Source organism: Venturia canescens, chromosome 6, assembly GCF_019457755.1.
Source record: "Venturia canescens isolate UGA chromosome 6, ASM1945775v1, whole genome shotgun sequence".
Lineage (NCBI taxonomy): Eukaryota > Metazoa > Arthropoda > Insecta > Hymenoptera > Ichneumonidae > Venturia > Venturia canescens.
Genome location: NC_057426.1, coordinates 3,133,194 through 3,157,975, shown reverse-complemented (window position 1 = coordinate 3,157,975; position 24,782 = coordinate 3,133,194). Strand labels below are relative to the sequence as shown.

Genomic DNA, 24,782 nt, shown 5'->3' with positions numbered 1-24,782 from the left:
CGGCGATCGCATTTCACTGTTAGATCTAAATTTTGCATCGGACACCCGGTACTAATGCAACAATTACTTCTTCACCGATCCTCGATACCATACGCCATTACGTATAATTGTTTATTTATGTAATCACAAAAATACGAAAAGAGGTCCAGCTGACTAGAGAAATTATTCAAAATTTGATACTTGAAATTTCAAAAAAAAAAAAATTATTTAGAGCTCAAAAACTTGAATGAAAACTGTAATGAGTGCCACTCCTCATCGGCCGATTGATGTTGGCTCAACCTCGTGAGTGAAGGTGGTGATTAATTGTGATAACACTGCGATCATTCATTGATTTTGAAAGGTTCCAGAATGGATAACGCGTACACAAATTCACTTTGGTTAATTTTTTTAATTGAAAAGTAACCAAGACTTTCCAGTCAAAGGGGACAAAAACCCGTTCCTCAAAAGACGATTTTTTCTAATTCGACGCTAACCACGAGACGAAAAAAATCATAATTTCTACTCAAATCATAGTTCTCAACATAGATATATAACCAGCTGAGGTTTTAAGAATCTGTGAAAAAAGGACTTGTGATATTCTCAATATTCTCTATTCATTCAGTTAAACGATTCTTTTCTACTTACGCTCGTGAAACTAAACAGTGAAAAAATGTAGAATCCACCAGCATTCAATTGAATGGGTTTCGTTGCACCCATCATACATATGATCAATTGTTTCTTGAAGGATTCTGACATATCGTACCATTGACATTGATAGTAAGCTTCGTACAGATTTCCACTCTTTACAAAAATTACAGAAACAATTGATTTTTAAAACGAACCACATCTTTGAGTACGAAAATCGAATAGAAAAGTATCAGTTGAATCATACTTCAGTGATGAGATATTCGCCAGCAACGCAGTAACCATAAATCAATAAAAGCATCGTATAACCATAAAAAAGATATGTAAAAAATAAACCAGTTTCTTCAAAATCAACGTTCTAAAACAAAAAAAACTCATTGAATATTGAACAATCTTATACAAAATGAAAGAAAATTAGAATCCTATTAACGTACCTGGAGAACATTGTAACTTGTGAGACCTATGAGGAGGGTGCAAATGAACAGCTCTTCTAACAGAACCAAACCAAATACTTGATTGATACCCTGTGCCATTCTACTCAGCAGGAAAAGAATGATAATTTTTGCGATTTTCGTATACATCACTCGTAGTAGTCGGAAAAAATCGATGGTTGAGTGGATCGAGGTTCAAATTTATAGTTTTTCACCATAATAACAAAGTTTTGAAAAAAATCGAAAGTGCTGGGAAGCTTTTGGTTTTCGAGTGTTCAATGAAGCGATTGAATTTCACTGAGTTTATTATTCGTCTTGCTCAGATTAGCGACTTCCTACCATTGATTCATTCAACTGCATCAAAGTTTTCCCAAAACAGAAAATTTCAAACGCACCCCAAAATTTCAAGGTGCCTTTCAACTATATCACGAAAAACTCTTCTCGAAAACTCATCAGTTTCAACTTTCGACAGATCAAGCTTTTTTATTCTGAACACCAGAACCGACATTTTTCCACATACGTGAAGTATAAGAGTGAAGACGTAGCCAATCGTTGCCGCTAGATAGGCGGATAAAAATATTATTGGGCATTGGTATAACCAGACGAGCCAGAAGGTGGAAGAATCCGTCACCTCAAAGAAGAACCGAGTGCGATGACACAGTACGTAGGGTAACGTCTCATTCCCAAACGCTAAAGAACTTTTATCGGTTTATTAAAATGCACAGTCTGAAGTTCGTTAAATAAAAAAAATGCTGCGAACGTTTCATAAAAATGAAACTAAAACATTTGCCTACATTGGATATAAAAAAGAAATTTTAAAAAATGAATAAAAAAATAGAAAAATTTTACGTGGGATGTAAAAAAATGTATTTAAAGAGTTGATGTTTTATAATCCCTTGAAATGTTCAATTTCACACATTTTTTGAATCAACAGTTGACAACTTGCAATAAAAAATTCATCAGCATTTGACGCTTTAAAATTTGAGTTTAATGTCCGTACTGCCATTACCAGATTTCAAGCGGGGTTCCAAGCATTTCAAATTGAAGCTAGTAGTCGTAACGATTCCCATCGTTAACCAAAGCTTGAAGAACATTTGGGCAATGCGATTGTAGCTCAGATAAGTTTTCAGTTCTTCGGAGCTTTCGAAAAATTTCAAATCGACACCATCAATTATTCGATTCATTAGAGTAACGAGAGTGCCCGAAAATCTCATAACAATCATTTTAACGACCACCATAATGTTAAATGTGGACTCCGTCAGATTCAGCACTACCTCTTCTAAATCACCGGTTACATAATAAAGATCGACTAATAGCATTGTCAAATGAATTAGAAGATAAATAATCCACACACTGAACTTCCCGTATGACGAGTGCAACGGCCATACTCCGAGAATGGCGAAGACTCTCTCATTTAATTCAAACAGGCTTCTGGCCTGCTTGATGTCAATCTGAAAATCGGTATTCGACATAAAATAATACCACGAAAAATGCGGAAAAATGTCTTTTCCCATTCAAATCTCACAAATTCTAACAGCAAACACGCAGTAGGAAACAATAATTTCTATCGAACTAATGATTTAATACACATTTGTTCCTTCGTTGATTAAAAATATTCTATTAATTCATCTAAATCTCACATGAACGAGTGAAAATACGTTTTTTTCTCCATCAATTTCATTTTATCTTGACCTAACTTTCACGATAAGTGGATAGTACAATGATCACAGTTTAAGTTCAAAACTTTTCTCTACCCTTGAGGCTTTAAGAGTTTCGACATTACATTTTTTTGAATAATCCATTGAAAAAGAGCGTCGTTGAAATAATCGAAGAATGTTTTTGTTCGAGTGGTGTCAAGTCTTTCGTAATATTCACGATGTATACTCACGTCCATTATAGAAGGTATTAGTTGTTACCTCCACAATTTTTCAGCGACTGAATGACGGAAAAAAAGAGCTCCGGTTGTGGGGCATCGCGCAGAATCGAAACTTCGCATTTGTTGTAGAAGCGCATGACTCTTTTTACGTAATAAAGAATGTACGACAGAAATTACAGTAAATGACGAATGAAGAGTGGCAGAGGTTTGGTTCAGGAGGTTTCCGGTTCCGCAATTAGTCTACCGTTTTGCTTAAATTGATCCAAATTTCCAGGGCCCATTTTATTATTTTCTATACAAAATACGAACCGCTGCAAGATATCGCAACTGCTATTTCTATTGATATGTTTCCTTGCTGCTTCGAAAATTGTTGTAGCGATTACGTCTACATTGTATGTATATCTACGGCTATATACAAATAGCATACGTTTATGGTCTATATGAAAATTATCTTCAAGGTTTCCAAAACGTCGTAATTTGGAAGCTCTATAACACGGAACGACAAAGACGTGGTGCAGTCTGTATCGTTTTGAAACGTTACATGCTCGCTCAACCAACGTTTATTCGGTACTCGCTCATGGCATCACCATTCAGAAAGTTATTCGCAGCGTTAGAAGGAACATTGAACTCACAACAGCAGAAATACGATATCCTCAAGAGGTCATTTGAATTTCCAACATTCAAAGTCATTCGTTCACTATCACATGGGCAGAAAAAATAAAAGTTTTCGAAAAAAAAGTGGGTACACGAATCACAGGATTCGATGATTACTTACTCGAGAAAAGTGATCAGTTTAGGCTCGTTGCATGTGTCATGGTTTAGAGTTGAATCAATGAATAATTATTTAGCCTTCTATTTGCTCTCGCTCAAAAGAATTTCGATCATAGTTTCGGCGATCACATTTCATTTTTAGATCTAAATTTACCAATGAAACAACAAAAATACGAAAAGAAGTCGAGCTCTCTACAGAAAATATAAAAAATTTGATACTTAAAATTTCAAAAAAAAAATCAAAAACAATGATTTAGAGCTCAAAAACTTGAATGCAAACCGTCATAAGTGCCACTCCTCATCGGTCGATTCACAATGACTCGAGGTCGTGAGTGAAAGTGGTGATTATTTGTGATACCATTGTGTTGATAAAATGATTTTGGGAGACTCGAGAATGGTTCGCGGCGTAAACAAATTCACTTTGATTCATTTTTTTTCATTGGAAAGTAAGCAAGACTTTCCACTTGAAGGGGACAAAAACACGTTCCTAAAAAGACGATTTTTTCTAATTCGACGTTAACCACGAGACGAAGAAAATCATAATTTCTGCTCAAATCATTGTTCTCAGCATAGAAATATAACCAGCTGAGGTTTTAAGAATCTGTGAAAAAAAGGACTTGTGATATTTTCAATATTTTCTGTTCATTCAATTGAACGATGATTTTCTACTTACGCTCATAAAGCTGAACAGTGAAAAAATGTAAAATCCACCAGCATTTAATTGAATGGGTTTCTCTGCACCAATCATGCATATGATCAATTGTTTCTTGAAAGATTCTGACATATCGTACCATTGGCATTGATAGTAAGCTTCGTACAGATTTCCACTCTTTACAAAAATTACAGAAATAATTGACTTTCAAAACGAACCACATCTTTGAGTATAACAATCGAATAGAAAAGTATCAGTCGAATCATACTTCAGTGATAAGATATTCGCCAGCAACGCAGTAACCATAAATCAATAAAAGCATCGTACAACCATAAAACAAGTATGTAAAAAATAAACCAGTTTCTTCAAAATCAACGTTCTAAAACAAAAAAAAAAAATCATTCAATATTGGAAAATCTTATACAAAATGAAAATAATTAGAATCCTATTAACGTACCTGGAGAACATTGTAACTTGTGAGACCTATGAGGAGGGTGCAACTGAACAGCTCTTCTAACAGAAGCAAACTGAATACTTGGTTGATGCCCCGTGCCATTCTACTCAGTAGAAAAAATAACAATGATTTTTCCGATCTTCGTATGCATCAATCGTAGTAGTAGAAAAAAATCGATGGTTGAGTGAATCGAGGTTCAAATTTATTGTTTTTCATCATAATAACAGATTTTTGATAAAAATCGAAAGTGCTGTTGAAGTTTTTGGTTTTCGGCGGTTCAATGAATCTATTCGATCTCATCGAGTTCAGTATTCGTCTTGCTCAGATTAGCGACTTCCTACGATTGATTCATTCAACTGCATCAAAGTTTTCCCAAAACAGAAAGTTTAAAACGCACCCCAAAATTTCAAGGTGCCTTTCGACTATGTCACCAAAAACTCTTCTTGAAAACTCATCACTTTCAATTTTGGACAGATCAAGCTTTTTTATTCTGCACACCAGAACCGACATTTTTCCACATACGTGAAGTATAAGAGTGAAGACGTAACCAATCGTTGCCGCTAGATAGGCGGATAAAAATATCATTGGGCATTGATATAACCAGACGAGCCAGAAAGTGGAAGAATCCGTCACCTCAAAGAAGAACCGAGTGCGATGACACAGTACGTAGGGTAAAGTCTGATTCCCAAACGCTAGATAACTTTTATCGGTTTATTAAAATGCACCGTCTGAAGCTCGTTAAATCAAAAAAATGCTGCGAAGGTTTCATAAAAATAAAACGAAATCATTTGCCTACATTGGATAAATGAAAGAAATTTGAAAAAATGAATAAAAAAAATAAAAAAGTTTTACGTGGAATGTAAAAAAATGTATTTAAAGTAGTTTATGTTTTATAATCCTTAGGAATGTTCAATTTCACGCATTTTTTAAATCAACAGTTGACTTGCAATAATAAATTCATCACCATTTGACGATTTAAAATTTGAGTTTTATGTTCGTGTTGCCGTTACCAGATTTCAAGCGGGGTTCCAAGCACTTCAAATTGAAGCTAGTAGTCGCAACGATTCCCGTCGTTAACCAAAGCTTGAAGAACATTTGGGCAATGCGATTGTAGCTCAGATAAGTTTTCAATTCTTCGGAGCTTTCGAAGAATTTCAAATCAACACCGTTAATTATTCGATTCATGAGAGTAACGAGAGTGCCCGAAAATCTCATAACAATCATTTTAAAGACCACCATAATGTTAAATATGGACTCCGTTAGATTCAGCACTACCTCTTCCAAATCACCGATTGCATAATAAAGATCGGCTAATTGCATTGTCAAATGAATTAGAAGATAAATAATCCACACACTGAACTTCCCGTATGACGAGTGCAATGGCCACACTCCGAGAATGGCGAAGACTCTCTCATTTAATTCGAAAAGGCTCCTGGCCTGCTTGATGTCAACCTAAAAATCGGTATTCGATATCAAATAATCCCACGAAAAATATCTTTTCCCATTCAAATCTCACAAATTCTAACAGCAAACATTTGTTGCTTGGTTGATTCAAAATATTCATAAATTCGTCTAAATCTCATAAGAACGAGTAAAAATACTTTTTTTTCTCCATCAATTTCGTTTTATCCTGACGTAACTTTAACGATAAGCGAATAGTGAAATGATGAAAAAAATAAAAAGTTCGAATCTTTTCTCTAATCTCTACTCTTGAGGCTTTAAGAGTTTCGACCCTACATTTTTTTGAAGAAAAGTTTCAGCTATTGCCTTTGTTTTAACGATCATCAAATAGCGATTTTTCGAACGCAAATCCACTTCACGAGTGACAGACTGTATAGAAATCCATTGAATAAGAGTGTCGTTGAAATAGTCGAAGAATGTTTTTTTTCGAGTGATGTCAAGTTTCTCGTAATATTCCCTTTGTCTACTCACGTCCATTGTAGAAGGTATTAGTTGCTACCTCCACGATTTTTGAGCGACTGAGAGACCAAAAAAGAGCTCCGATTGTGGGGCATCGCGCAGGACCGAAGCTTCGCATTTGTTGTAGAAGCGCATGACGCTTTTTACGTAATAAAGAATGTACGACAGAAATTACAGTAAATGACGAATGAAGAGTGGCAGAGGTTTGGTTCAGGAGATTTCCGGTTCCATAATCGATCTGTCATTTGCTAAAATTGAGCAAAATTTTCTACCTCATTTTTCTATGTCTGATAGGAAATAATGACCGTGACCATAAATTGCATCTATTTTCATTGATGCGTTTCTTTCCTGCTTTGAAAATTGTTATTGTATTTTCTCCAACATTGCATATCCACACTTATCGTACATTCGGAGGACCGAAGGAAATATAGATAATTTTCAAAACGTCGTAATTTTCGAGCTCCATTGTCCAGCAGAATAAAGACTTTAATGTCCTCCACGTTTTATGGCATTCTACTTCCTCCAAAAATGTTTATTCGCAACTCGCCCATGCAGACACTACTCAGAGTGTTTTCGACAGCGTCAGAGGAGACACTGAATCCATGAAATAGAACGCCACGTCCCTTAAGAGTATATCCAAAGTCCAATCTACGTTAAGCTTCTTCTCGCATAAGCAGAATAAATAAGAGTGTACATAAAAGTGGTGAGTACATAGAAATTATAATTATTCCTGTCACTGATACGATGCTTTCTTACCAAAAACTAAATGAAAATTATTTTCACCTGGGAAAAAACGACGGAATTGAATAACCCCAAACTCATCCTCCCCTTTGAAGTCAACCAAGAAATTTATTTCCCAACGTATTTTTAAGCAATTTTTCGTAACATCGAAACGTAACTCGCTGTTGTTTTGAGAACCTGTGAAAAACCGAATCTCATCAGAGTCCGACAATAGCTTGCTTCTTTTTTATCCTCTTTTTTCAATGGTGCAACTCACACTCGTGTAACTGACGAGAGAAAACGTGTAGCAACCACCACCGCTCAAGTGAATTGGTTTTCTTGCACCGATCATACATATTATCATTTGTTTCTTGAAGGAAACCGACGCGTCGTACCATTTACAGTGGTAATAAGCATTGTACAAATTTGCACTCTGTAGAAAAGCGAATTTTATGAAAATTGTCTTCCTCGAGGAGACTCGTTGGATATTTTTTTCTCAAAAAATGTCAAATGACATTTCACATTTTTCCTGATGACTGGTGTCATAGAAATTTACGCCTTGAACGAATATTGTTTTCATGAACATTTCAATAGTCAAACCTCAATTAGCAAATATTGTCCAGCGACGCAATAACCGTAAACCAGCCACAGAATCGTCATTGCGTAGGTCAAGCACGCAACAAAAACGCCCTTGTCTTCTGCATCGATGTTCTAGAGAAATAAATATTATTTTCTTCGTGATTGATTTTTCATCGAAATTCGAGATTCTTAAGGTGGTTCCTCCACGAGACAGTTAAATTAGGAAATTATTTAAATTTGGCATACGTATTGTTTAACATATGAACAACACCTCTATAAAATTTTAACAAGTTTCACCATCCCGAACCCGAGATATATGTAATTGAAGTTGACTCAATTAACACGTAACATATGGACCATGCATAAGCAAACGGCACATTATTAATTCTACCGCTAGTACTAAAATTAGGAAGTTTATAAAAAACGAGGAGGAACTAGAGCAGGATGTCACAGATATTGTGAAAAAAAATCAAGGTGATTGACCATCTAGTTTGACAGATATAGCCTCGGGAAGTACGAAGGTTTAGGCTGCATACGATATATTTTGCAAGCGAACAAGCGAATGTCGTCTGTATAGACAACCTTTTCTGTGTGTTGAAGCGTAACCTGGATAGTTCCGTCAAAAAATTTACTCACGATGTCGGATCAAAAATAGTTTTAGAATAAATTTTACGAAAGCAAATGATATTTGTACTATATCTGCTGGCACCGAGTACGTATACAGGGTCTTTGCAAAGTTATTGATTACGATCCGAACGAATTATCAAGCCTTTATGCAGACAGTACATAACTTTTGGTTGGGGCTGTCGCAGAGGATCAACCTTAAGAGATTTCTGTATCAATAATCGAAAATTCGATGAAAAAATGATCGATCCATTCGACACGAAATGTGCCTCAGTTCAGTTGATCAGAAACTCATTCAGCTCACCGCAATGACCATGTAAGAAGTGAGCCCGACGATCACAGTGCTGACGACAAGCTCCTCGAGAAGCACTAAATTGAAGACCCCCTCGATGTCGTTTGCTAGTCTAAACGATTCCAAATTAACCGATGAAAATTCTGGTGAAATAAAGAGATTGAAGTGTCGAGCTTACTGTAGAATTTCTCGGTGCCTAGTGACAATGTCGCAAAAAATATTTCTGAACGTCCCGGGATCCTCGTGCTTCTCCAAATCGAGATTTTTTATTCTGTATGTCAAAACGGCTAGTTTACCACATACGTGAAGCACCAGGGAAAACAGAAATGCAATCGTCACCGAATGGAACATGTGTATGCAAATCATCGGCGATTGCAGTATCCAGACTACCCAAAACATCGACGAATCCTTAATTTCGAAGAACAGATGGGTGCGGTACGGTAAAACGAAAGGCAAACTCTCGTTACGGAACACTGAGAAACTTTATACAGTTTTGTAAATAAATGAGATTAAGGAGCAACGTGCTGTTAAGGAGGCTCGATCACGAACGGCAGAGAGAATTTTTTTTCATTATATTACCGCTCACCGAAGATATAAAAAAAAATCCAAAATCGTTCTTGATCTGCGATCGCTAGAGTCCAAAAGGTCGATTTTCCAGGAAGTTTCCAGAAACAGTTCACTTTATTTGTCCATTGGCGACTGATCATTTTTTATTTTTTTTATAGAGTTACCAATAACACTTTAAATCAGGATTATTGGGATGATGGGTATTTTAAAAAATTCAAGGGGCGCGACCAGAGCCCGGCTCTGCGTGACCGACCCTCCTTAAATTTGAATCTTCTATGGACGCGGTAAGCCCCATATAGAAAGCTTAATTTTTAACCAATTTTTATAAACTCACTAATTAATAATAAGGTAAAACGACAATAAAAAAAAACAGTGACTGGAATTTGGAAGAGGTTTGAACATATTTTTATAATTGCCAGAACGATGACTAACGTGCATAGTGCCGAAATTTGTGAGATTTTTTATTACCAGATTTGAGTCGAAACTCCAGTGGCTTTACGTGGTAAACAATCGAGGCGAATGTTCCCATGAAAAACCAAATTCTAAAGAAGGACTTCGCCGTACGATTGTAATTCAAATAAATTTCTTGCTCTTCGAGACTCCCGAAATTGTCGACACTGACATCGTTGATTATTCGCTTTACGAGACTTTTCAGTCTTGACGAAAATCTCAGCACCATCATTTTCACGAGTATTATCACTTCCAACGAATTTTCCGATATGTTTACTATCATCAACTCCGTATTTCCAAACACGTGATAAAAATCGGCGTATTCCAATACCAAATGGTTTACGAAATAAATGATCCACAGGACGAACGTCACGTAAGTTGTTCGCAAAGGCCACACCCCCATGAACACGAATGTCGATTCGTTCCATTTGTAAAGGTCTTTGGCACGATCAAAATAATCCTGATATCGTAATTTCCAAAATTTCACAGAATCAAACGTCTTTAGAGAATGCCCAAGACTCGTACAATCGACCTGCTCGTATACAGTTAAGGTAGTTGTCTCGTTTGAGTTCGTGTGGAGACTTTTAAGCTTACGAACTGAAGTCAAACATTAAAAACTCCGTCACGTTCCTCTGCATGGATGGAAGAAATTTTTGACAAATTTCTGCGCAAGCTCAAAGAGACAACTACCTCGATATCGAGCTCAAATATTTTTTAGTTACTTACCGGCATGGTGAAGTCGCGAAGGATGTTTCAGCGGAGGAGGAACACGGAGAACTGAGCGTCTATTTATTTTCAAAACTCTTCGAACCTCAGTTCGTTTCCATTGATTTTCCCGCCCCCGTATACCGATTCGATTTAACATTACGCATTCATGAGCACAAACGTTGAGAGTCGATAAGATCGAATTCACCTTCCCCGGCCCAAACGATTATCTCGACGTTAAAAACCACCGAGCATTTTATTCTTTGCGACGAAGACTATTAGGGCCATTTACAAACATTTATCTCTCTTGTAAGAACGACGATCACGACAAACTACGAGCGTGAATAATTTGTGCAATAATTTCCCCAACAGTTTCTTTCACACACGAAAGTTATAAGATAAAAAGCATTTTTCTATTTTCTGCCTTCGAACTTTCTCTTGTCTTTTGTTTTTTTTCACTATTGATCGTTCAAAATTCATGTAGCGAAGAGCAACATTTATCGTCGAAGTGGCTCAGGATAATGTTCGTTCGTTCGGATTTCTACGTGACAAAAGCATTGAAATATTACCTCGAGTCCATCTGTTCAAACTCCTTAAATATTCATAAAAATCCATTTTTTTGTTCATTTGACAGATTAAATTGTGATTAAAATACACAAAAGCAACGAATCGATTAAATCAACTTCTCGTATAAAAATTCTCCACTATAAAAATCCACGAGAAACGTTTAAAAAACGTTTTCATCGTGCTCCCAAACGACAGCGACGTAAAAAAAATTTCTCAAAACTCAGTCTTTGAAAGGTGACCGAAATCGTTTTATCTATTCGCAAAAGACACGAAACATCGACACAGAAAATTGACGACAGTTCACACGACGGTACGTAACATCGAAATGTAAGCCATGGCAGTTTTGAGTATCTGAAAGACAGATGAAAATTTGTATTCCTACGAAAAATCGAATCCGTCGATTCTGAGAAACTGATTATTCACCTCGCTGAATCGAGGCAGCGAAAAAACGTAAAATCTTCCTGCAGTCAACTGCGCCGTTTGTTGGGATCGAAGCATACAAATGATCAAGTTTTTCTGATGACGTGGCTGCATTTCGTACCACTGACACTCGTAGAATGCGTCGTGAATGTCTTCACTCTAGGAATGAAACTTTGTTCGACTAATTCTGCATCGACATCGAGTTGAATTTTTAGTGGATAGAAGATAAAGTACCTCGCGAATAAGAGAGTCTCCGGTTAAGCAGTAAATGAGAATAATTGCGAGAAGAGCAATGCAGTAGTTTCCCAAAAACAGTTTTTCATAAAGAGGCACGACGGGCTGAAAAATTTCGTTTAATTTCTCACTCACTCATTCAAATGTGAGTACCAACTTTCGAGAGCGAGGAATTTTATTGTTCCATCAAAATATCGTACCGATAGAAGATTATAAGCAACGAGTGCAATGAGGACCGTCGATATCAAGAGTTCCTCCAATAAAAGTAAATTGAAAACGTCATCGATCGCCGAGGCTTCCCTGATTCCAAAGGTTACAACATTTTCGAAATTAAATCGTAAGAATCAACGTTCTTCGAAATGATAATTTTTTCACTTACTTACCACATGACATCCAAATGTTTCTTGACAATATCTCGAAAAATCGTATCCGGGTCGTCGCGACCGTTCGACGAATCGAGCGCTGCTCCGACCAGACGAATTCTGTGCGCTAATATCGACATTTTTCCAGCGACGTGAAAAACCAAAGTACAGAGAAAACACACTGCCATCGCGTGGCAGTAGTCGTAGTAAAAAACAGGAAATTGCCAGATGTACATTAGTGCATAGTTTCGAGTATTCTCGATGTCGAAAAACAGGTGAGTTTTGAATGGCAAGACGTAAGGCAAAGTCTCGTTGTTCAAGGCTGTTGAGAAATTACGAAAATGACTTTGTTCGATGCCTTGAATAAAATTTTCATTCAACTTCAATTCACCAAAATATTATTCTTAGTTTCGAGGAATTATTTCTCATCGTCATAAAAAACAAGAGCAAAATCAGAAGAGTCTCGGGTTCATTATTATCATCAGGGTTTTTATCTCCCTCTTGGATTCTATTTGCAGATTCTTTTTCATGGTTCACCGAATTGGAAAAAAAAAAATGATTTACAATAATTCAACGCTTCTTACCAGCCGTCAAAAAGTCCTTCAGTGGTCCCAAGTAATAAATAACGCCAGTTACAAAAGCTACGTAATGTATGACCTTAAAAAAGGTTTGTCCAACGACATTGTGGCTCAAGTACAATTGTTTTTCGGTATCGTCACGATAGTTATTTTCATGTGTGCTTTCTTCAACGCTACGTAAAACTTGTTTGAGAGTCGACGAGTGTCTGAGAACGAGCATTTTGAAGCATAGCATCGTTTGCACACTCGTTTCGAAGAGATTTTCCATCATGAGATGCATGTTGCCAAAAACACTTACTAAATCGGAGAACGCGAGGGTCAAATGTACCACGAAATAGATGAAACTTATGTAAAAATGTACGAACGTCCGATCCAAGGGCCACATTCCACCGAGCGAGAGCACACGTTTGTTCAAGAGCAGAAGCTTTCCTGCGCTTTTTAGCTCTAGCTAAAACACGTAATTTTTACAAATTTTCTCGAAGCGGAAGAAGTAGTAATGAAATTGGAGATAATTCGGGCGAGCTTATTTTCCGACTACTTACCGGCATGATTGAGCCTTAAGATTGTGTCGATCGCGGCTTCGCCGCTCACTGAGGAAATCGCAACAATTTTCCGTCTTAAGATAATCGCGAAAAATTGTTGCTACCGGGTATAAATTGGCGAAAAATATCAGACATGCAAATGCGAAAATGAAAATTATGGATAATCTCGATTTCAGCAACGTTCGCAACTGCCCGTGCTAGCATTATTACCCCCTCTTTTTCACGATTATTTCTTAACATCGCGGAAATCCATTATCCAACTTTCTACAACGCATGATCTCTCCATCGAAGCACAAAGGAAGGAGAAAAGTTCGATACTTTTAATATTGAAGATTCAGTACGATTTCGAACACCGTCCTGGCCTCGGAGCTTCCAAACGTGTATAAAGTGCCTTCGTATTAAGACCTTTTCCAAATCCTGAATCTTCATGAGCTCCATCGAACTAACAAACGGGCTAATTAATCAAATATCCAGTGACCGGTCTCCGGATTCGCGGCTTAAGATTTTTCGTCGATGAACTCAATCGAGCCCGTTAAAAAACTTTTTACGGTATTTTTGACGCAAGCTATTTTGGCACGCAACTGACAAGATTTTTTGCAATGAGATCCGAGGGATTAAAAAACGCTGTTAAAAGTAAAAAACAAATTATTTTTATTCAAAAATTTCACGCACTAATAGTAACCAACGGTGAGAGTGTTGCTTGTGTAAGTCCTTAAACCACAGTTCGTAACAACGATATGTAAGCCATCGCAGTTTTGAGAACCTGCGAAAATGAAATTTATTTATTTTCGAAAGTAAATCAATGCTGCCTGCTACGAATAATCTATAAAATAATACGTTATTTTATAGATTTTGGTAGATCAATCGGAATTCAATCCTCAGCTGTTTTGGCAATAAAACCGATAAATTTATTGATCGTTTTAAAATTCAGCACGTTAGCGTTAAAAATCTCACGTTGCCAAATCTCCTGAGTGAAAAAATGTAAAATCGTCCTGCGGTTAGTTGCAAAGGTTTTTGTGTCTGAGCCATGCAAATCATCATGTCTTTTCGATATTTCGATGCCATCGTATACCATCTACACTCGTAATAAGCGTCGTGTACATTTACACTCTGAAAACATTGAAAAAAATGGACTTTAAGCAAAAACTAGACGTTATTTGTGAAAATATTATTTTCAAATTTATCCACCCTTTAAGGGCTTATATACACTTGTGACAGGCGTAAAAATCGAAAATTTTTTTATTAGATATTCTTCAAGTACAATGTCTCAAGAATATTCGATTATTTCAGAATCATCTTTTTTGAAAAATACCTATGCGGTGGACACGATTACTAAAAAAATATTAATCCGATCCATACCAAATTTATACCACTTATTTATTAAAATAATGGTTAGGCTCTGGACGAAGGATATTTTTTTGTTAAAACTGTCGTCATTTTTAATTAATAGTTTTTTAGTTCTCATGCCCACGACCTCTGATGCTCAAAAAAAGGTGCTACTGGAATACAGTTGTAGTTGCCCCATTTTGAGAAATTTTTTGATGAAGAAAATTATACGAGTACATGAACATGTGTACCAATTAATGTCTTTCACAGTTTTTCAATAGACATTTATTTTCTCGTCGAAAAAAAAATCAAGAAAATCACGTTTTTTCGCCCGCTGCAAGTGTATAAAAGGCCTTAAATAGTTTTTTGTTTCGTTTTTTTTATAAGTTTCAAAAAAATCACCTCCCGTATGAGGAAGTCACCGGTTATACAATAAATGAAAATCAACCCGATCATCGATATCGAGTAAGTGATGAACGAAAAAAACTCAACCATCGAAGCCATAGCGGATTTCTGAAAAACCAATGAAAAATACAGTCTGACCAAGCTTTTACTCATCGTCTTAGTGTTTGAAGATTTTTTTACCGAAAGAACGTTATAAGCTGTCAATCCAATGAGCACTGTCGATATTACGAGTTCTTCCAAGAGAACGACGTGGAAAACATCGTCTATGGCTTTAGCGGTTCTGGACATGAAATAAATATTTTGAACCGATTTAACGACACTTTAAAGTGAATTTTACAGAATAAAGTCTCATTGAAAAGTGAACGAAGTCAACGAATTATTACAACCGTTTATTCGAATAATTTTTAAAATTTTATTCCAATTATTAACCCTGCTTTATTTACTCCGGAAAAAATTTCACATTCTCATTAATCCAACTTCGAATGGAAATTTATTTACGAGGTCAATAAATAAAAGACGAACCGATGCATTCTGTTCAGAGAAGCCGAAAAATCGGGCCCCTTTCAAGGCTTTCATTATTATTAAACAAAATAATTGTAAAAATCGCATGCGATGACTTTTCTGATAATTCATCCTCGTGCTTGAAGTGTAAAAAAATGAAAAGCGTTTGAGGACTCACCCAATGATTTGTTGGTGTTTAACAACGATATCGCGAAACGCTATTTTCGGGTCGTTGTAATCGTTCAGTGATTTAAACTCATTGATGTTTCTTATCCGATGAGCGAGGACGGACAACTCACCGGCAACGTGGACAATCAAAGTGCAAAGAAAGCAAACTGATATTGTGTGACAATAGTAGTAATAAAACATGGGGGATTCCGAGATGTAGACGAGGGCGTAAGTCCGCGTATCGGAAATGTTGAAGAACAGACGCATTCGATAAGGCAAAATGAAAGGAGTCGTTTCGTTGTACAACGCTGTCAATAAACATGAGACCGGAGGTGAAGCATCCGGTTTTGAACCGATTGAAATTCAACTCGTAAAGAGGAAGAATTTTTTCTTTAGCGAAATACGAATTAAGGCAGCTCATCTGGTACCAAGTTAATCAAAAGAAAAATTACTCAACGCCGCGTCATAATGAGTGTTCAAACGTTTGGCATTATTAAAAAATGCCAGAAACGTCTAAAAAAACAAGTTTTTCTCAATCACATCAATAATTTCACACTCGTCCTTCATATTTTATTGCAAGTCCCTAGTGTGAGTTGCGTGCATCGGAAAACGCAGTCTCCGGTTTCAAAAAGCGCGCGGTTACAAAGTTATCGTCGCGAAAGTAAAACATGGATTGACCTTCCAATAATCACCATTTTTCGAGAAAAAAATGATTAATTGCGAACTTTATAAGTTTGAATTGATTTTACGAAGCTGTGAACATATTCTTCAGATATTTTTCTATCACTTTTGGGAGTTTCTGCAAAAACTGTTTGTCAATGCCTGCAAATTTCATATGAAGACGAGAAAACCACTGAAACTCGTGAGAGACCGTCTGTTAATTTGGAGAATCCGTTTCAATTTTTTTCTCACGAACAAAGTATCCTCGGGCCTTGAAATTAGGACATAATTTTTTTATTATTCATTGCTGTATTGAAATTTTTGAGTCGAAATTTCTTTGTTAATTCGATTACCAGATAAACTTCCTTAAGAAATGTGAAAAATTAATTTTCCCCTCACCAGCTTTGAGAATGTCTTCGAACGGCTTCAAATGATACATGAGAACCGTACTGAATGCGAGATAACCGAGCACCCGAAAAAATCTCCTCCCAATTTCATTGTACTTAAGGTACAAAGCTTTTTCTCGCGAATCTCTGTAATTCTCTTCCCTCGCTCCGTCCTCAACTTGACGGATGATTTTTGTCAATGGGACCGAGTGTCTCAGCACTAACATCTTAACGCCCACCATACCCTGGACCGAGGTCTCGGAAAGATTCGCTACCATGAGCGTCATGTTGCCAAAAACACTCACAAAGTCTCCCAGGGCCATTACCAAATGGAGCATAAAGTACACGTAGCCTATATAAAATTTGATAAAACTCGCTTCCATTGGCCACATGCCACCTATCGATAATATTCGTCTGTTCCATTGATGGAGTTCTCGAACTTTTTTTAAATCTGCCTGATGAGAGGAGATAAAAATCGTAATAAAAATGAAATGAAACGTTTGTCGAAAAGCTCGTTTTCGAATATTTCTATTGACAAAGTTCTTTTTCCACCACCTGATTGTAGCGATATATCATTAACCCTTACTAGTCACACCTCAAGTTTCTGGCGTAATAGTCACACGGGGTCCAATGTACCCCACTCACTTTGGGGGACGATAAGTAATTGAAAAACTGTAAAAAAAAAATAAAATAAAAATATTGCAATGTATTTTGAACCTTAAGGAAATGACCATAACGATTTTATTCTATTCGTGTTATTTTTAATATTTAAAAAAATGTCAAAGAAAAGAATGCAGGAAAAATGGCTCTTTTAACAAAAATTAATGTAGATATCGTAATTTTCAATTAAAAAAAAAAAAATCAACTAGTTCTATAAATCTGAGAAATCACGCTTTCAGGTAGTATTAGTTAAATTTGTCACGCTGGGGTGGATCGAAACCCGGATCTTCGCACGGTCTGATTTGATCGACTACCCAAACTAAACTAACGGGCCCTTTCAAATAATAACGATGAGGCTCTCTTCTCAAAGGTTCGAACTGTCGACCGAGGGGACCACAAGTCCCATTTTCTCGAAATTTCTATTTGGTATCGTCGGTCGAAAAACGGCTGGGATCCAATATACTTCGTGTGACTATTAAGGGTTAAATTTCAAACTATTTTTTCGACGACACTCACGGTCATGACTTCGATAGCATGTAACGTTCGGGGCGAAGGTTCATCGAAGACTGGACTCCGAAATCTTCGATCGATCAACGATTTGCATAGGGAAACAAAATGCATTATCTTAAAAGCCGTTCCTACGCTGGGAGATGCTCCGAGACATCAGACATGCAAAGAGGTGGATTATTATCCATAGGTTAATACCCTCGATACTTAGAAAATTATGTCCATCAATTTTCGTCGTTATTCCAATTTTCTTCGTTTTTATAGCTAAATGCGAGGGTTTTATGTGATCAATTTTTCTCTAAGGATACGTGAATTATTGTAAGTGGCTTTTTTTCCCGAGTCGTCGTAACGTCGAGTACGAAATCGGAAAACTTTTAATAACTTTCAACGTTCAGAACAAAAAAAATAACTGTGAGCTAAGTTTCTAGAGTTATGGACGAAAAACGTTTTTCTTGCTTCGAAGAAATTCTTGGGTGATCGCAAATATCGCGCAGAATTGTTGACGAATATACAGAAGAACACTTGAATAGAGATTTTGCAGACGCAGTGAAACGAGCCTCAAAAAAGCACTCGTCAAATCCGATTCGAATGTATCACGTGTATTTTTGAATTGTATGCTCCGAAAATCATATAAATTTATTTTTTTTGCGTCTGTCAACAATCGGAGAAACATTGCCAAGACTGTATGTTTAATTGCAAACGTTCAGACATTTTCAAAAGGGATCTATTACTTGAGACTTTCATACAACGGTACGTAACATCGATACGTAAGCTCCGGCAGTTTTGAGAATCTGAAAAAAAATGAGCGAGTACCATTTTTTGTGGAATTTGGAATTCCCTAATTCTTTTGCCAGCAACTTGTTTTTCGTTCGAACATAATTCAACCATCAAGTTTAATTCGATCAATCAAAAACTTTTGTTTTTTTCTATTTCAAATAAATTCTTCCACGTTTAAAAAATTAGTAGTAAAAACTTCCTTAAATTCGGCATTATTTTTTATTTCTCTTAACGATCTGAACCTAGCTATAGATCGATTATTGGGAACGTGGATCGTTTGGACATAGATTTTTCAAGGAAAGGAATTGAAGTTCATTTGAGTTACTCACACTGCTGTACCTGTCGAGAGAAAACACATAAAACTGTCCAGCCGTCAATCTCAGGGGTGTCTGAGCTCGAGCCATGCCCATGAGCATGTGTTTTTGATATTTTGACGAAAACGTGTACCATCGACACTCGTAAAATGCGTTTTGAACGTTCTTGCTCTAACAGTTGAAAAATAAAATAAAATTCATTAAAAATGTTGACAAAATGAATAAACTTTTGAGTAGTCTCACCTCGCTTATGAGAAATTCACCGGTGATGCAATAGACGAGGAGCAACAAAAAAAGAGCGAGGGTATAATTGACGAAGAAAAAAAATTCGGACATGGATACCATGAGAGACTTCTGTTAAAAAAAAATAGAAGAATCAACATATTGAAGTTTTCTTGCATTTTTTAATACGCATTCCTTTCTCTCGTACGAATCACATACCGAGAGAACGCTGTAGGCTGCCAGTCCGATTAGCATAGTTGACGTTATAAGTTCCTCTAATAAAACGACGTTGAAGACCTCGTCGATCGCTTCGGCGGTTCTAACGAATCGTAATTTACATTTGTCCCAATAAATTCCCGATCTTATCAAAAGTTTTAGTAAAACTACACTGTAATTTCGTTACTATTCAATATTGACTGGCGGCAGTGACTCTTAAGAAACGTCAGCTAAGTGATAACCCTAAAAAAATTCACAATCGGCTGAAAATTGTCCAACTCTGAGCCACAGTGAGTCGATGTTCAACCAATTGGGAATGTTTCCTTGGTAAGTGGTCGTGAAAAGTGTCACTGGACGAAAAGATTCAGGGATTTGGGGAATGCAGGGACGAGATTAAACTGAATTTGTTCCCATCAAATATGCTTCAAACTAAACAAACTGACGACTTTTTCAACAATTTGGTTGATTCAGCAAAACAAACTGTTGAACCCACCACCTTGTCGACGACCCAAAAAGAATTTTGTTCAATATCCACAAAATTGTTTGCTCTCAGTACACTAAGCCATCGCACTGGTATAATAGTCGAGGTTTGTTTGAATAAGAACATTGAAAAACTCCCAAACACAAAGCACCGCAGGGACGATCACTTGCCTTATGATTTTTTGATGCTTAATGGTGGCATCGCGAAACGCAATTTCTGGTTTGGAGTAATCTTTGGACGACTCAGATGCATCGATGTTTCTGATTCGATAAGCAAGAATGGACATTTCGCCGCAGACATGAACGATCAAGGTGCACAGAAAACAAACCGATGCGGTGTGGCAGTAGTAATAATAAAGCATGGGCGACTGCGATAGGTACAAAAGTACGTATGTGCGCGTATTTGGGATGCTGAAGAAAAGACGCATCCGATAAGGCAAAATAAATGGTATCGTTTCATTTTGCAGAACTGTCGAAAACAAAAATCGGGTCACGAATTCTTTGAATACAACGAATCGATAAATCAATTCAAATTCCACCGAAATTTTTTGTTAACTTGATTTCAATGAAATCGATAACGAAAAAAAAATCTTACCAGCTTTTATGATGTCTTCGAATGGCTTCAAATGGTATATGATGACAGCAGCGATGGCAACGTAGCTGCCAGTGAGAAAAAATGATCTCCCAATCATAATGTACTCGAGATACAAACATTTTTCTTTCTCATCCCTAAAACTGTCTTGTTTCGAGCGAGCCTCGATTTGTTTTACGATATTCGTTAACGGACTGGAGTACCTCAGCACCAACATTTTAACGCCAACCATAGCTTGTACCGAGGTTTCCGAAAGATTTGCTATCATGAGTGTAATGTCACCGAAAACGCTTACGAAATCGCAAACTGCCATGACAAAGTGTGACGCGAGATACAAGTAGCTTATGTAAAATTTCATGAAACTTTTCTCCAATGGCCACATGCCACCGATCGACAGCACACGTTTGTTCCAACCATACAATTCCCGAACACTCTTCAAGTCGGTCTGAAGGAAACAAGAAAAAAATGCACGAAATGTTGATTACAATGAACGATAAAATTGTTGTGTTTTAAAGAAAAAGAGAAGAAACTCGAAATAATTTTCCAACCGTATCGCTCGCTGTCATCGCTCGAATTTCGAATGTTTACGACGAAGGTTCATAGAAGACTGAACCCGGAGAGAATATTTGATCGATACGTGATTTGCATAAGAGGAATGCATTATCTTAAAACCCTGAATCGTTGTGCTGCTCCCGCAGATGTAAGGAAACATCAGCCATGCAAAAACGGTGCATAATGAGACTGCAAATCCAGGATGGTTTCGAAATAATGTCCCTCAATTTTCGCCATCATTATCTTCTCTCGCTTATAATTTATGGCTAAATCCAGAAAATTGTATTATAATAGTTTCCTCGCATGGCGCATGAGCTGTTGCGAATATTTTTGTATCTTAAGGTTCACGAACTCGAGAGATAAATGAGGAAAAAGATCGTGGAAAAAAGTTTTAATGGCATGAAACAACACTCGATTATCGATGTAAGCATTTTATGACATAAACCCAGTACAATGCTCTTTGTTTACGCGAAATTTCGCAGTAGCGAAAGATACCCCATTGCAGATCTCAAAACCTGTGAAGTAACACGTCAAAATCACGTGAAAATGACATTTTTTTTACCAATTTTTTCGTACAAATAAATTTTTGTGAATGTATAATAATTTTTTCTCACGCACGTCTGTAAATCCATTCAGACAAAATATGTACGTCTTGCCAGCAGACAAGTGAAGTGCTTCCTGAGTAGCTCCCATCGAAATAATCAGACACTTTCGAAAATTCATTGAAGATTCGTACCAGTTGCACTGATAATATGCCTCGTGAATTTTCGTACTCTGTGCAGTGTTTTCAATAAAATTTTGATTCAGTTTCCCATTCACACAATAATTATTTACTTTTATTTTTTATTTTTTTGATAATTGACATTTTTCAATTCCAAGGAATTATGTTTAATGATGAACTGAAACATTGCGACTCGAAATTTGTGATTAGTTGAACAAGTTCGGGGTTTAAGTACGTACCTCTTCTATGAGACACTCTCCTACGATGCAATAAGCGTACAGCAAACACAGCATCGTCACTGAACAAACCATGGAAAGGCAAAATACTAGGAAACTCGTTTGCGTTCGCTTTGAATAGAAAAAATTTCCAAGAAATTAGTGAAGCGAGGAAATTAATTTTTGAGGGGAACATGAAAATGGCGTTTCATTCATTTTTTCAGACTCTTCTGGAAAGAATTTTTGTCTGCATTTTAGAACAGCGAAAATATCAATGGCAACGTACCACAATAACGAGGTAAGATGTGAGACCGAGTAACAAAGTGCTTCCGGCAAGATCCTGCAAAAGGACCAAGTTGAAGGCATCATCCATTGACTTGGCCATCCTGCGGCGTCGAAATCCAATTTTTCATTTCTTCATCATTATTCATTGAAAGATACGATCGAATACTTTAAACCGAAAGTGAAAAATTGACGGATGATGATAAAAAGGTTTCAGCCCATTTTTGCCATCTTCCTGAGCGGGCTGAAACTTTTTTCGTAATCAGACAAACCGTTTAAAAGTTTCTACTTGGAAAAAAATGCTCACCAGATAGCCCTCAAATGTTTTTGAGCGATTCGTCGAAAGACCGCGTTGCTATCGTCAGTTTCATTGAGCAGCGGAACTCTGATCGTTCTTATTCTGTATTCCACGATTGCTAATTGTCCACAAATATGAAACACCATAGTGGTCAAGAGGCAAAACCAAGCGCTGTGACACACGAGGACGTAAATCATCGGAGACTGATACGCGTACACCATGAGGTAGGTACGCGAGTCGTTGATTTCAAAGAAGAGACGCGTACCGAACGGAAGAACGAACGGATTTGTATCATTCCTGTGCACTGTTTTTTTTTGTTTAAAAAAACGATGATCGATGAAAATTCGGTTGATTCCACTGTCAACTTATCGACTATTTCGAAAACTCTCAGTCAAAGTTTCTAACAATTATTTGTCAAAAACTTGTTGCTTATTCGAATCGGAACACATTCCAACTTTTTTCCTTTCCGCACCAATGCAGTTTCTGTCTATTACCACAATTATCTAGAAACGATATGAAAGGAATTTCCGACGAAAAATTCTGACGCTGCGCACCCTCCCAATGTCGACGGGAAAATGACATTTCAGCTCTTCACAATTTACAGCAACAATAAACAAATGTCTAAATCAAAAGCCCAAACTTCGACAAAATTTGGTCGTTTTTTAATTTTTTACACCAGGCTATTGTCGATGCCTCGAAGCATCATCTTTTCATCTCAGAAACAAGCAATTTTTCGATCTCCCATTTTTATATTTTGTTCAAAAAGAATAAGATCAATAACGAACGAAACGGTTACTCACTCGTACGTAAAAAATGTTCCAACGGTACGACGTAGTACATGAGCGATCCTGCTGAAATGGTCGGTATCGTGATTTTGTAAAAAAATTTCGCCATATTGTTGTACTTCAGATAAATTTGTCTTTCTTCGAGACTGTCGAAGTTTTCGATTGCATAATCTTCGTGGATGGCAACGATGAGTTTCCGGAGGGTGGTGCTGTATCGTATGATGACGAGTTTGGCGAGGACCATCGATTGAAAAACGGATTCGACCGCGCTGTTGACAAGGAGCTCGAGGTCGCCGATGTTCGCATACAATTCGGCGTACTGCATGCCCACGTGAATCGTAAGATAAACGATCCAGATGCTCGATCGAATGTACGTCGATTCCAAGGGCCAAGCTCCCCCGATCGTCAAAAATCTTCGATTCCATACAAAAATTTCACCGACCCCTTTAAAGTCGTCGTCCTAAGCAAGTAAAGAAAAAACATATTTTTCGTTTCTGTTTCAAGACGAATTTGTATTAGCGGCTTTGTTACGTCGTACAGCCATATTTTTTCACCGATATTTCACGACGCGGATAGTTGTCGGAGCACTGAGACGTCGACACGATCGCTGGTCCCGAAGAAAGCTCCGGCTCAACTCGTAATCGTGATTGGCTTAGATCAAATATTCATGCTCGAAGTAAATTGAAATAAGTACATGGAGCATCAGCGATCAGACATTTTTCGATGTATCAATTCACGAGATTACCTCCGAGCTTCTTAAGTTCACAGGAATATTTCTTTTTCTCTATATTATTGAGATTACTTGCTGAAATAGAGCAATTTTTTCGTGGCTTGTGTCATTGGGCTCAAGAGCGGAAGCGAAACGCTGCAATCGTTTGACTATTTTGGTCCCAAAGCCTCGTAATTCTTCGTGCGATTATCTCACAGCAAGGCGAAGTAGCAGCTTTCCGTTGAGCTTGCAGTTTCTGAGCAAAACTCGAATGCAGACTGCTGCGAGTAGAAAGAAATTTGGAGAAGAAATTCGAGAAGCATTTTTTCCTGACTATTTTATTTCAAGGATTTACATCGCTCATGGCACACCCACAATCGTCAATCGTGCCACAAGTTTCTTTTTATTATTCAAACATCGATTGAATATGTATTTCAATAACAAAAATATCACAACGTCAATCTTCGTGTCGCAATATAATAAGAAAAGTAGCATTTTCATTAACTTGCAGTGTTTCGGGTCGGTGCGCAGTGACAAAAAATTAAGAAGCGAGGCTTTTCGATAAGTTATTCGAAAAATATCAATTCCCTGGAGAGTTACAAGTACGAAGAACTCTTCGGGTCATGCAGGCCCGCGCT

The 24,782-nt window shown here is 37.1% G+C and overlaps 5 protein-coding genes across 6 annotated transcripts; all 5 read right to left on the bottom strand.

Annotated features, from left to right (window-relative positions):
* Positions 1-446: 446 nt before the first annotated feature.
* Positions 447-3,443, bottom strand: LOC122411913 (odorant receptor 13a-like). Of its 2 annotated transcripts, XM_043421016.1 has the most exons (7): positions 2,944-3,443; positions 2,065-2,506; positions 1,451-1,745; positions 1,059-1,158; positions 872-982; positions 625-780; positions 447-553 (listed from the first exon to the last, which is right to left on the bottom strand). In XM_043421016.1, exons 1-7 carry the CDS (start codon positions 2,947-2,949, stop codon positions 503-505), a joined length of 1,161 nt encoding a protein of 386 aa, XP_043276951.1. In that variant the 5' UTR covers positions 2,950-3,443; the 3' UTR covers positions 447-502. The 2 variants fall into 2 exon arrangements, with proteins under 2 accessions (XP_043276951.1, XP_043276950.1); XM_043421015.1 differs by lacking the exon at positions 2,944-3,443 and having other exon boundaries at positions 2,065-2,562.
* Positions 3,444-3,987: 544 nt separating this feature from the next.
* On the bottom strand, positions 3,988-6,828 carry LOC122411915 (odorant receptor 49a-like). The gene is made up of 7 exons (XM_043421018.1): positions 6,741-6,828; positions 5,819-6,260; positions 5,206-5,500; positions 4,812-4,911; positions 4,623-4,733; positions 4,376-4,531; positions 3,988-4,303 (listed from the first exon to the last, which is right to left on the bottom strand). Exons 1-7 carry the CDS (start codon positions 6,744-6,746, stop codon positions 4,253-4,255), a joined length of 1,161 nt encoding a protein of 386 aa, XP_043276953.1. The 5' UTR covers positions 6,747-6,828; the 3' UTR covers positions 3,988-4,252.
* A 366-nt stretch (positions 6,829-7,194) lies between these two features.
* On the bottom strand, positions 7,195-10,692 carry LOC122412323 (odorant receptor 45b-like). The gene is made up of 8 exons (XM_043421790.1): positions 10,687-10,692; positions 9,979-10,420; positions 9,122-9,416; positions 8,956-9,055; positions 8,049-8,159; positions 7,726-7,881; positions 7,512-7,646; positions 7,195-7,389 (listed from the first exon to the last, which is right to left on the bottom strand). The coding sequence occupies exons 1-7, from the start codon at positions 10,690-10,692 to the stop codon at positions 7,596-7,598; spliced, it is 1,161 nt and encodes a 386-aa protein (XP_043277725.1). The 3' UTR covers positions 7,195-7,389; positions 7,512-7,595.
* Positions 10,693-11,465: 773 nt separating this feature from the next.
* LOC122412322 (uncharacterized) lies at positions 11,466-18,095 on the bottom strand. Its single transcript, XM_043421789.1, has 13 exons — positions 17,991-18,095; positions 16,828-17,269; positions 15,779-16,076; positions 15,280-15,379; positions 15,097-15,207; positions 14,323-14,478; positions 14,087-14,131; positions 12,833-13,274; positions 12,270-12,570; positions 12,087-12,186; positions 11,887-11,991; positions 11,656-11,811; positions 11,466-11,583 (listed from the first exon to the last, which is right to left on the bottom strand). Exons 1-13 carry the CDS (start codon positions 18,093-18,095, stop codon positions 11,533-11,535), a joined length of 2,412 nt encoding a protein of 803 aa, XP_043277724.1. The 3' UTR covers positions 11,466-11,532.
* A 485-nt stretch (positions 18,096-18,580) lies between these two features.
* Positions 18,581-23,845, bottom strand: LOC122412321 (odorant receptor 13a-like). The gene is made up of 13 exons (XM_043421788.1): positions 23,451-23,845; positions 22,660-22,954; positions 22,357-22,456; positions 22,095-22,202; positions 21,753-21,908; positions 21,603-21,649; positions 21,196-21,268; positions 20,586-21,027; positions 20,162-20,459; positions 19,514-19,613; positions 19,316-19,426; positions 19,088-19,243; positions 18,581-18,772 (listed from the first exon to the last, which is right to left on the bottom strand). The coding sequence occupies exons 1-13, from the start codon at positions 23,758-23,760 to the stop codon at positions 18,722-18,724; spliced, it is 2,247 nt and encodes a 748-aa protein (XP_043277723.1). The 5' UTR covers positions 23,761-23,845; the 3' UTR covers positions 18,581-18,721.
* Positions 23,846-24,782: the final 937 nt, after the last annotated feature.

Bases quoted from the DNA above. Each gene is read 5' to 3' on its own strand.
- LOC122411913 (XM_043421015.1), bottom strand. From the start codon at position 2,527: ATGTCGAATACCGATTTTCAGATTGACATCAAGCAGGCCAGAAGCCTG. The intron at 781-871 runs GTATGATTCAAC...ATTTTTGTAAAG, and splicing joins GCGAATATCTCATCACTGAA to AGTGGAAATCTGTACGAAGC. The intron at 554-624 runs GTAAGTAGAAAA...CTTTTTTCACAG, and splicing joins CACTGTTTAGTTTCACGAGC to ATTCTTAAAACCTCAGCTGG.
- LOC122411915 (XM_043421018.1), bottom strand. The intron at 4,734-4,811 runs GTACGTTAATAG...TTTTTGTTTTAG, and splicing joins CAAGTTACAATGTTCTCCAG to AACGTTGATTTTGAAGAAAC. The intron at 4,532-4,622 runs GTATGATTCGAC...ATTTTTGTAAAG, and splicing joins GCGAATATCTTATCACTGAA to AGTGGAAATCTGTACGAAGC.
- LOC122412323 (XM_043421790.1), bottom strand. The intron at 9,417-9,978 runs GTAATAAAAAAT...AAAGTTTCTCAG, and splicing joins GGAGTTTCGACTCAAATCTG to TGTTCCGTAACGAGAGTTTG. The intron at 9,056-9,121 runs GTAAGCTCGACA...GGAATCGTTTAG, and splicing joins AGGCACCGAGAAATTCTACA to ACTAGCAAACGACATCGAGG.
- LOC122412322 (XM_043421789.1), bottom strand. From the start codon at position 18,095: ATGCATTTTGTTTCCCTATGCAAATCGTTGATCGATCGAAGATTTCGG. The intron at 14,132-14,322 runs GTGAGATTTTTA...TCATTTTCGCAG, and splicing joins CACTCAGGAGATTTGGCAAC to GTTCTCAAAACTGCGATGGC. The intron at 12,187-12,269 runs GTAAGTAAGTGA...CTTTGGAATCAG, and splicing joins AAACATTTGGATGTCATGTG to GGAAGCCTCGGCGATCGATG.
- LOC122412321 (XM_043421788.1), bottom strand. From the start codon at position 23,760: ATGCAGTACGCCGAATTGTATGCGAACATCGGCGACCTCGAGCTCCTT. The intron at 22,955-23,450 runs GTGAGTAACCGT...AAAAAAAAACAG, and splicing joins GGAACATTTTTTACGTACGA to TGCACAGGAATGATACAAAT. The intron at 19,427-19,513 runs GTATGTGATTCG...TTTTTTTAACAG, and splicing joins CAGCCTACAGCGTTCTCTCG to AAGTCTCTCATGGTATCCAT.